We start from the raw sequence: 12382 nt of genomic DNA, 5'->3' as shown, positions 1-12382 counted from the left end.
CGCCAACAACTCAAATCCGAATAATCGCGAGTTGATTCGCTAACAACTCAAATTTAAATAATTCATGAATTATACACGAATTTTGTTACTATGCTAGCTAGATGGAGAAATATTTTATGATATTGGTCTGAGGACCCACTATACGATTAGTACACAAAAGTAATATTTACATCCATTTATGATCCCTGTTTTCATTCAAAAAATTATTTGGAAAATAGTGGTCCAAAGAAAGCTGGCTATGTTATGTATATATAGAAGTGCCAAGCAAGGATGTCATCTTAACTAAACTTTTCCCAGTGAGAGAGCAGAAAGCAGCAGCAATGGAGAGATGCCAATTGAGAGTTGTAATTTTGAAGCTTTCCATAATGCTGTTACTTTTCTGTGTTGAAGGGCATGAAGGCCAGGTCTTACTAATTAAGGTTTCTGAAGTTTTATTAATTAAGGTTTTATATACGAATTATTTGATTTTGAAGACCCCATCAATTCTCTTTATTTCAAAATTGAGAGATAAGTTCTACATATATACATGCATTCAGATTACAAAGAGTGAGATCTTCTTAATTTGTCATTTTCCCTTTATTTCAAAATTCCTTTATTTGCCAAATTGAATTGGACATGATAAATTCATTCCTTTCTAATCACTAATCAATAATCATAGTTTGATAAGATAAACTGTTTTGTAGGCCAAGTATTCTCCAGGCCCCACAGCTCAACCAGGGCATGCCTCTGTACCAGCTGCTCAGCCAGTTCCAATGGTAATTAAGCAATAAACATTCACAGCTCTTAACTCAATTGTTAATTAGAAATTTATGTTGTTTGCTTCAGAAAAACCAGTTATTTATGCATAACAGAAAAACAGTGTATTGTTGTCTTTTTCCTTATCTTTCCTCTCTTAAACAAACAGATATAGTCAGATTTTTCTCAAAAATGCTAACCTTCAAAGCTACTTAATTTGGCAATACTTTGAGTGATTTTTTTTTTTCTATAAATAATGTTTTTTGTTTCATATAAATTTCTGTGCAGTATGGAGTGACCCCAGGAAGCCTACATCCACAAGGTAACTATTAACTTGGAATTCTTTTGCCAATTAGTGCATATCTTTATTTTCTTTTTCTATATTCCTTTTTTTAAGGTATCAGGTAAAGCACCTCACTTATTAAATTAATTAACACCCATAACGGTTAATCGCTGGATAATGCAGAATGTCCCGGTGGATGTGTGACGAGATGCTCAGCCACGGCATAGAAGAAGCCATGCATGTTCTTTAATTCTTTTGCCAGAAATGCTGCTCGACATGCCTATGCGTGCCTCCTGGCACTTACGGAAACAAACAATCTTGTCCCTGTTGCAATAACTGGAAGAGCAAAAGGGGAGGACCCAAGTGCCATTATGAGCCCATACCCATCTGAGGCAACATAATATTTCTGTTTAGATTTAGACCGTTCGATAAGAATTCGGATCAATCCAGTCCGAGGATGGATGTATGGACTTTTCTATGGACAATTGGACATAGATTAATAGGGAACTTAGGCAGTCAACCGAAATATCTCGTATATTGTCAATGTTGAAAAAATGACGGATATAAATTTATTTTTAAATTGATAGTTTTTTAATAATTATTAGAATGAGGGATTTTACATGGCCTATCACGTATTAAGTGTGTCTTAATAATATACACAATTTCAAATAATGCGAATGATATCACTCAGTTCACAAGAAAAAAAATGAAGCGGTTTAGCATATACTAGCATATCCTTTTGATATAAAAAAAATGCTCTGGTAAGAATGATGTCAAAATATTATGTATATGTTCTATATATATTACTAAATACTAAAACGAGAATTCAGAGAAAATCAACAAAATTAACAATATGTTAGCACCCAGAGATGTTGTCGTGAATTTAGGTAAATAATCATTAAAAACTTTTGCGGTAATATAAGCCATGACATTAAAAATAAGCGAAAAGCCACTTGGAACAATTATAAGTGTTCATTTTTTATTTAAAAGAAAAATGAACAATTATAATTATTTTCTGTGACACCTATAAGGCATTTCAATATGTTTCATATAAATATCAAAAATAATTTCATACCAACCTAATTATAATTGTTCATTTTTTATTTTCAAAAAAGAAAATGGTAACCAAATGAACATTTATTATTAGTTTATTATGTTCATTAAACATAATTTATTTTTATTAAAACACAATTATCTAAATTATAATTTATTGAACCAAATTTATGTCTTAAAAACTTTATAACAAGGAATATGAAATTGATATACTATATCATATTTTATAAATTTTGTTTTATTTTCGTAATATTGTATTTATGTATTTTCACCCACGTACTATGTTCTTTAATAAGTCATAATGAGACTTTTTTTATTAAATATAGTTAAGCAATTGTGTAATGTGAAGAAAGTTAAGTTTAATTGTTAGATAATTTGTAATTTTATAGTTAAGCAATTGTGTAATTGCGTATTTGGTTATGGACAAGTATACTTATTTATTGACAATTTGATTTGATTTGATTTTGTTTTTAAAAACCTCCCATTTCTTGACGATGCAACTAAAGAGAAAAATGCTGCTCATGAGGCACTACCGTTGGACAGAGAGGCAGAGAGCCAAATATCCAGTTTCTTTTTATGACTTTGATGTATACGGAGTTGCAAAAGTGTTTTAAATTCTTCCCACTATACAACATCATCTAAGAGCTTGAGAAAATGATGCAGAAGCAGTCTCAGAGATTTAGTAGTAAAAATATGAAATCTTCCTATCGTAGGACATCAACTTCTTTAAACTTTTAATATATACTCACAATTGTACTTAGTTATACATTCAAGTAATTATTAATTCAAATTTTAGTTGTGAGTAAAATACCATCCTACATAGTAAAGTTTTAGCCTGATATTCCGATTTTTTTATTTATATAAAAAAAAAATATAAATTAAAAAAACTAACCAAACCTCGCGTCAATTTCGAAAACTACCCAAACCGGAATTTTTTTTTCCAGTTTCAACACCAATTTTCGGAAAAAAAATTTCTAGTAAATGGATATTAAAACATGAATAATTTTTTCCGGTTTTAAGATTTTTTTTTTCGGATTCTTTTTTTTTTCATTTTTCAAAAAAAAAAAAATCCTAAAACCGGGAAAAATTATTCCGGTTTTAATATCCATTTACCGGAAATTTTTTTTCCGGTTTGGGTAGTTTTCGAAATTGACGCGAGGTTTGGTTAGTTTTTTAAATTTATATTTATTTTTGGATATAAATAAAAAAATCGGCTGATATTATTCCACTATTCAAAATTGAATGAAGTACAAACCTTATATGAAAAATAAAATAATACAAATCGAATTACCTATCCATCGGCTCCTACCGATCCGCCGGTAACAAGGTAGGTTGTCACAGGCGATTTATGAATACTTTCCCAACGAGGTATGAATACTTGCTCGACAAAGTATCAATACTTGCACAAAGATGTATGAATACTTGCCCGACGAGGTATGAAACTACATGACAAGATATGAATACTTATGCGATGGACAACTCGAAAGTACGTAAAAGACATTCGTGATATTAGATTTACAAATTTTATCATAGATCTTTAGAAATATTGGTGAGATTGAACGGAGAAAAAAAAACCCACCTCTAAAAACGTGTAAAAGATGGATGTGATGTGTCCAGTTTTTTTTTAAAATACTTGATATATTAGGTATGAATACTTGATCTATTATATATTAACACTTGTGTGCATATGTATCCATATTTGCACGCGCCAGTTGTAAAATTTATCAAATATTAAGCGGTCCCTCAAGTAGTTAGTGCTCCACCCAGTAAATGAGTAGCCCCTCAACTTAATAATCGATAATGCAACAAGAATGAGACACCTTTCGCGAGGATAAAAAAGTGACTTTTTGCGACGGACTACTCACATTCTTCAGCTTTTTCTTTTTGCGACGGTATTTTTCGCGAGGGAGTACCATCATAAATTTGTTTTTTCTCTCGCAAAAAGTATCTACATTGTTGTAGTGATATGACACATTTTGTTTTGTTTTTTAGTGTTGAAAGTTGTGGCTCCCCTCTTAATTAGTGGTCAACAAATATAGTTATTGACTGGGAGATAAATGAGGGAAATGAATCGGAGGATAGTTAGTTCATCCCTAAAAAATAAGTTGATTCGTAGAGGTTTAATATTTTTTGGGTGATTGTCAAATTAGCACCTCAAATGCATGATCCACTTCTTGCATATATGGTAAATAAAATTACAATTGAAAAATCAAGGGAGTTGAAGTATGAAAACATTAAAGTACTTTAAGTGCACAACTTAGCTACTTGACAGCGAAGATGGATATTTCTACTTGAAACTGTAGTCAGAGTGACGATAACAATTTATAATTATATAGGAAGTTAGAGAAAAATCAAACTTTCAATAAACGAATTTTTGGCACTATCAAAGACAAGTAGTATAGTTACATAAATCTGTGTGTTGAAAGAAAAACAGAAGAAAACAATATGAGAATTGATAAGTTTGGTTGAGACCCCACTTCAGCAAATACTACAGCAGAACCAACTATCAGCGACCGGTGGTCGTTGAAAAGTATGGTGCTGGTTGCTGATGCCTTACTCTGGTCGCTGAAGGCATTATCGCTGATGCTCTCCCGATGACGTCACCGATCGCTGAATGACGTCACCCGGTTGCTGATAACTTATCAGCGACCAATTTTTTTTAGTCACTGTTAGTTTTTGCTGATGTCATAAAAATGCATCAGCAATCAAAATAAATGGTCGTTGATACACATGTTATCAACGACCAATCAGACTGGTTGCTGAAACTCCAAACCGGTCGCTGATTCTCTATTTATCAAAGACCAAAATAATCGATCGCTGATACTCAAAACCGGTCACTGATGCTCTTCTGTCAGGTTTATGGATTTTTTTTTTGTTACTTACATTTTCATCATTTAATAATTGATACCACACGTACCAGCATACAACATAAACATACAAACAAATATAAACATAAATATAGATACATACAATTAACATAAACATAAACATCACATACAACATAAACATACAAACAAATATAAACATAAATATCAAGAAACTGTATACCATATCATCAAACATAAACATCAAAATATCAAGTAACATATAAACAGTAATTATCGAGTAACATAAACAGTACCATCTAAATAATATATAAATACCTATACATCTAAATGTCGAGTAATATAAACATCTGAACAGTACCATCTAACAAGATATAAATACCTAAACATCTAAACAATATCATCTCCGCCGACATCATTGGCAAAAGGTTCACCAATCAATACCAAGCTGCCTTGAATTGAACAATTCCTCAACATACTTGATAACAGGCACAGATGTTCTGACGAAACTCTGCATCTCAACTTTTGCTGAGCCCTCTGTGCAAAATACGAAAAACCAACTAAATTAAGTCATTTTGTAAGGCAATGATTATGCATATACTGTTAACTACACAAATAATTTTTGTGATAATTTGTTTAAAAAGTTTGTGACTTTTAGATGAGGTAATGACGAAAAACATAATCATAAATATATGACCAAGTATTTCCAGCAATGCTCCTTGTCCCTCATGACGAAAAAAGCCACATAAAAAAAAGTAGAAAGATTGATAGTCTGATAACCGATACCTTACCATAACAAAGCATTATATCCAGGAATTAATACATTCTAATCCTTGGTAATAGATAGAACACAATTTAAGATCCAAATGGAATAATTCAGCAAATGAGACATTGAGTGGATCGTAGAAGTTAGAACCAGCACATAAGAATATTAAAAAACCAGACAGTAATCAAGACATTTGTGTAAAAGAACATACCATCTTCATTCAGACTTTTCAAGAGCCGGGACTTGGAAGGAAGCGCAAACAGGCCAGCTGCAACTGCTTTTCTAACAGCCCAACTGTGATGATGTGCAAAAACTTTTTCGTAGGCCATTGATAGTGCATCTCTTACTGAATTGCCACTGTAATTTGTTAACAAGGATGTTGCAAAGAAAAAGAAAAAAAATTAGCACCGACTCTTATTGCAAGCATGGCTAAATGAAGAATTAAACAGGGTAAGATGGAAGTGTCTTTGGGCTTAATGTTGAGCATTAGGGCTTAAATAGCATTTATCTGGTACCTCACTAACCAATTGCATTTGAGCAAGGATAAATGCTAGTATATCAGCTTAGAAACCACAATGGCAGTCATAAATCACACAATACTAAAACCAAATATGATTCCTTCATTTATTTGTCAGATGTAAGAACACACAATTCACATGAAAAGGTTGTTTGACACAACACAGATGTCACATGACAAATGAGAAGTATTTGTATATGCCCAGCTCATAAATTTACATATCACTGGTCTTGCAACTTACTCTGACTTGATAATCTCCTCATAAAGAACTCTCATCATGTCGAGACCACGTAGTACTCTGAGTAGATTTCTTGTGTGGCTCCCGACTTGTCTCACACAGTCTTGTTGGATGTCTAATTCTATCATATTTTCCAATGTCGAGATAGATTTTGATGCCTCTATCAAATCATCCACCTGCCACCAAGTCCATCATTCTAAATTTCAAAGAATTATGTTCGAATTGGTTTCTTATTGTGGCAATATTCAACCCAAATAAGCCCTAAAATGCATCGAGCTGAGTAGAAATTTATTAGCTGCATGAGCTTGCTTTGGTGTTCATGCATGGATACATGCTGACAGGACTATGTGCAGGAAACAATATTAATAAGGCAACATCTCATAAAATATTCACACAATTTCCATCTTTGAAGTGGGTAAATGCCAAAAATTAAGTGAAAAACGTTAAAACAGCTAATAAACAAAAGGTCTAAAAGGTCTAAAGCAATAGCTCTAAAGGAAAAATAATGTCCATGCCTTAGATACATAATCCTTCTCAGCGAATTTGAAGGCGATGCCAAGAGATTCAAAGACAACCGACACGTGTGCACATGCACGAGAGAAGGCCTCGAGCTCCATCGCCGTGCCTCCACTGTTTGCCACATCAGCAAGCGGATCGAATGCAGCCGCAATCTTACGCAGTGGTTTCTCTTCTGCCACCCCGGACATTTTCCTTTTCGATCTCGTTCTATTATTTCTTGTTTTCCTCCTTGACTTTCTTTTTGTCACGACCCCAGCCTGATTTTGGGGGTAATTTAATTCAAATCTTTATTTTAATTACTAATTGGTTTTTTAGTTCGGTCTGAGCTAAGCACAAAATGTACCATGCAAGGGGCAAATTTGTCAATATTAGATAAACACAAAGTTGATAAACTTTTTGCAAGGTCCAGTACGACGAACTTTTTGCAACACAAGTTGTAATTTGTTGAATTACGAGTTCAAATTGATATTCCAAGGAAACCATTGTTTTTTTTTTCTTTCTTTTGAATTAAGTAAATAGTATAATCCTTAAAAGCACGTTACAAAATAATACAAATGTAAAGATTTAAAGAATTGTAATTCTATTTTCATGTGAGGCCAAATGGATTTGTAAAGCTTTGGTTTTCTGCCATTGATTTTGATGTCCTTCACAATAATACAGTTAATTGAAATTGGATACATCAATAAATACGCTTTAAAGGTGATTTTATTCTTTTTTTACATTTCAATGTGGCACTGAGCCTTGGTTTTTTTGGTCTATATATATTTGAATTAAGCAAAGAGTATAAACCTAAAAAGCAAGTTACAAAATAGTACAAATCTAAATCACATCCCTGCCTCTAAAAATTGAAAGAATTCTAATTCTATTTTCATGTGAGGCCAAATGGATTTGTAAAGATTTATTTTTCAGAAAGTTAGATATACAGCAGCAGGCCACAAACAATCAACCTGGATATACAAATTAACGAGTGCGTATCCTCTGAGATATCTCAACTTTTGCGTGACCGACGTGTCCAGTGCCTATTCGGGAGTAGCGCGGGGGCCAGTATTATTTGAGCTTCGAGATTGGTGCACAACGTATTTGAACGGTTCAGATGTTTCCAAAAAGTCACGCAAAATATGAGATATCTCAGAGGATCTGAATTCCAAATTCACAGGGAGTGAAATCAACAGACTGATATTCTCTGTGGCGCTTACAGTTAGCATGAGCTGTAGTTTGTATTCTAGCTTAGATTATTTTCTTTCAAATACAGTAGAAAATAACTACCGTTGTAATATTTTCTCAAAAAAAAAAACAGCGTTGTAATACAGAAAAACAAATAATGAAATCTATTTCTTCTCCATCTCTCTCTTCTTACTACTTCCGATTTTTTTATTAATACTCTAAAAAATAATAGAAACAGCAAATATGCCTTCCGCTTTTTTTTTTTAAAAGTTTTCAGAACCAAATACTTTGGTTCGATTCGATTTTAAAGTTTTAAAACCGAATAGAATGAACCGACCATTTCATTTCCGTGCGAATGCGAATGCGAATCACTCTCCATTTCTCCCACTTTATCTTTTGCTTTTTTTAATTTTTTAATTCTCTACTGGGTCCGACCCTATATCCCACTCATTTTTTATTCTTTCTCTCACTTCTACTTTTTCCCAGCTGAGCCCCCACTCCCCACACTAACTCTTCTCTCTCATTTTCACTTCCCCTGTTCCCCACACGCTCTCTTATAATTTATAACATTTTCTTTCACTCTAGCATTATACAAATCTAAGGGCACGTCCGGCAACTCAATTCTCGTGATATTTTTAGGGTATGTTTGGATGTAGTGAGAATAACTAGAATAAGGAGCTATTTGATAATAAAGGCTATTCAGAATAACAATATGCATTCAAATAACATTTTTGTTATTCGGAATAATGAGAATAGTTGCTATTCTCTATTTCTTGTAAATGTTGGAATAACTACTATTCGGGTCGAATCCAGATCCGGGTACCTATCTACCGTAGATATTTCGGGTCCAGTCTTTCGGTTCCGGTAGATATATACCCATAACTTGTTTGTAGATTATCAAGTCCGGTTCGGATACGGGGCGGTTCCAAATCCGGAGTGGGTATATGTCACAAAAAAATCAGGACGATGGAGAGAAAATAACTTTTGAAAAAAAATATTGAAGAAAAAATATAATTTTTAAAAAGTAAAATATTATAGATGACGATTTCATTTTCTATGGTTCAAAAAATCTATTAATGGAATACTAATAATTTGTAGAAATGACATATCAATGAGAGCAATAAATTTCCATTATTATGCAAATAATATCAAGACAAATATTGAATGATGTATCCATAGTAATAAATTTTATTTAAAAAATTAATGCGGCTGTTATAGAAGAAATAAATTTGACATCCATCAATGTGTATAAACATAGTGAATATGTCACTGCATTCTATTTTCTCATATTAAAATAAAGTACTTGACTCATCACGGCTTATGCAAAAATTAATATGCAAAGTTGTACTTTTATATATTAATAGTTATTAATATATGTTTTATCGGGTATTTATACGGGTATCGGGTCGGGTTCGGTTATGGGTTGGATAATTAAATGAAACTCATATCCTACCCATTACATTATCGGTTCCAGGTCGGATATTAAATTATTAATTTTGTAACCATACTCATAATTTAACCGGTTATATTTTTTAAACCATACTCTATTCAAATTAATCGGATCCGAGTCTGTTCCGGGTCGGATCCTGTTCGGTTCTGAATAGAATCCAGATAATCAGGTAAAAGTAGCACCTCTAATTGCACATTATTCTAATTAAGCTAGTAGGCAAATGCTGGGAACTTCTCTGTATATTCGATTCCCTCTGCCTGTAATCTTTAATTAAAGCAACTAATCAATACATAAAAGATGAATTAAAGGCAAACATTCACTAATTTTTGTCCATTCCTTTCAATTCCAGCATGATTATCTACTAACAGCATATATATATATATATATATTACCACTAAATCAAAATAAGTGCATTGATATTGTCATAAATATTGGATTTTCTAACATCTCCTCATAGATAAGTGAGGTTTGCAAGTAAAAAAGCCAGCATTTAGATCTGCGCTAAGATTTGTGCGGAGAATTAAAATTAAAAACTAACTGGATGCACGATCTCGATACGGATAAAATGGCTCAGATCAAATATCATATTGAATTTGATTCGATGTCGATTGGACCCCCAAAAAGCATCGATCAGTCTAATCTCCATGGATTTAAAACCAGTGATGTAAATGCAAATAAGCATACATCAAAAGATTAGTTAATTTAAAAAAAAAAATGGATAATAAGAGAAATAAATGCAAATCTGGTCGAATGTGCCGGTTCAACCTGAATTGATGACTATTGCAATTGAAAAACAGGAGGTCTAGAAAATGATTTGACATATACTAAGTATATAGAGTGTAGATTTTATAAAATAGATATGACATACTAATCATATTCAAAAGTTTATCATGCGCTCAGTATAATATTTCATCATTTCCACTTTAATTTACAACCGAGTCCAAAAGTTATAAGCTCAATTTTCTATTTTAAATTTACATTTTATTTCCAATATAACAATTCAAGGCAAGTTTCAACACTTTAATGGCCCAATTCAAAAATGCATTTCCTAAGGCTGAATTATAATTCAAAATTTTCAGATTTGCATAGAGGCCCCCTACTTAATTAATTTACACAATTCAAGTTTATTAACAATACACCTCTCCATATTATCTAATTTTACTAATAGGATACATAGAAGAAATTAGAATGTAAAAGGAGAATAGATTTTTCATTATCTCAAATGTAATTGTTACATGGTATATAAAGACTTTGCTAGTCTCATAATTCCTTCTGTTACAACAACATTAGTGCTAACTAACTTTGCTAACAAACAGTCTAACAGATTGTTAGTTGACTAATGAATCACTAACAGCCTAAACTAACTTCTGTTGACTAAGATGACTGTTGACCAACATATGCTGTTTTATGCCTCTCGCAAGCTGAAGGAGCCTTGGTGACTGTCAGCTTGAGGCGTAAGTGAATGAATCTGGGGGCAGCAAGAGGCTTGGTTAGTGCATCGGCTATTTGGTCTTTGGTGGAGATGAATCGAATATGCAAGGTGTTGTTGGCTACGCGTTCACGGATAAAGTGGTAATCAATTTCAACATGTTTCGTTCGGGCGTGAAACATTGGGTTCGAGGCAAGGAATGAGGCTCCAATGTTGTCACACCATAGAGAAGGAGGAGAAGAGAGGGCGACATGTAATTCTTTGAGCAAGTATTGAACCCAAACCAATTCGGCACTTGCAACCGCTAGGCTTCGATATTCGGATTCGGTACTTGACCGAGCAACCGTTGGTTGTTTTTTTGAGCTCCAAGAGATCAAATTGTTGCCGAAAAAGATACAAAATCCCGAGGTAGATTTGCGGTCGTCCGGAGAGCCGGCCCAATCGGCGTCGCTATATGCGTGTAGAGTCAAAGTGGATGCCGGTTTGAGATCAAGGCCGTGAGATATGGATCCTTTGAGGTAGCGTAAGATACGCTTCACAGCTGCCCAATGCAAGGTGGTAGGAGAGTGCATAAACTGAGAAACCTTGTTAACCGCAAAGGCTATATCGGGTCGAGTCACCGTGGCGTATTGCAATGCACCAACAATAGATCGGTAAAGGTGAGGATCTTCAAATGGGTCTCCATCATGTCGGGAAAGAGAGGAATTGGGAACCATAGGAGAAGGACAAGGGTTAGAATCAAGCATTCGGGTTCTAGTTAAAAGATCACGAAGGTATTTGGTTTGAGAGAGATGTAAGCCATGAGAGGTAGAAGCGACCTCAATGCCAAGAAAATAATGTAGAGGGCCAAGATCCTTAAGAGCAAAGGACTTTTGGATGGATAAGATGAAGTTTTGAACAAGGTGTGAAGAACTCCCCGTGACAATAATGTCATCAACATACACGAGAACAACTAGTGTAGATCCATGAGAAGAGAAAATGAAGAGTGAAGGGTCATAATGGGAGGCAACGAACCCTTGTTGGAGAAGAGCGGTGCTCAATGTATGAAACCAAGCCCTTGGAGATTGTTTGAGACCATAGATCGCCTTGGAAAGCTTGCACACATGGTGAGGATGAGAGGAATCAACGAATCCGGGTGGTTGTTGCATGAACACCGTTTCTTTGAGTTCACCATGAGAAAAGCATTTTGGACATCTAGTTGACGGATTGGCCACGCACGTGTGAGTGCAATAGTGAGAACGATGCGAATAGTGGTAGGTCGTACTACCGGACTAAATGTATCAAAAAAATCAATGCCTTCCTCTTGGTGGAAACCTTTGGCAACTAAACGGGCTTTGTATCGCTCAATAGTGCCATCCGCATGTCTCTTTATTTTAAACACCCATTTGCATCCAACAACATTT

The 12382-nt window shown here is 34.0% G+C and overlaps 1 protein-coding gene and 1 long non-coding RNA gene across 2 annotated transcripts; one reads left to right on the top strand and one right to left on the bottom strand.

Annotated features, from left to right (window-relative positions):
- The first annotated feature begins 271 nt into the window (after window positions 1-271).
- On the top strand, window positions 272-1394 carry LOC144573534 (uncharacterized). Its single transcript, XR_013518019.1, has 4 exons — window positions 272-419; window positions 684-755; window positions 1024-1057; window positions 1202-1394. It is a non-coding gene; the product is annotated as an uncharacterized LOC144573534 (long non-coding RNA).
- A 3699-nt stretch (window positions 1395-5093) lies between these two features.
- LOC144573297 (accelerated cell death 11-like) lies at window positions 5094-7160 on the bottom strand. Its single transcript, XM_078323042.1, has 4 exons — window positions 6933-7160; window positions 6421-6593; window positions 5874-6019; window positions 5094-5433 (listed from the first exon to the last, which is right to left on the bottom strand). The coding sequence occupies exons 1-4, from the start codon at window positions 7122-7124 to the stop codon at window positions 5327-5329; spliced, it is 618 nt and encodes a 205-aa protein (XP_078179168.1). The 5' UTR covers window positions 7125-7160; the 3' UTR covers window positions 5094-5326.
- Window positions 7161-12382: the final 5222 nt, after the last annotated feature.

The sequence above is a fragment of the Carex rostrata genome, chromosome 21, assembly GCF_964058835.1.
Source record: "Carex rostrata chromosome 21, lpCarRost1.2, whole genome shotgun sequence".
Taxonomy (NCBI): Eukaryota; Viridiplantae; Streptophyta; class Magnoliopsida; order Poales; family Cyperaceae; genus Carex; species Carex rostrata.
The sequence above is the reverse complement of the archived record's forward strand: the minus strand, read 5'-3'. Positions and strand labels throughout refer to the sequence as shown.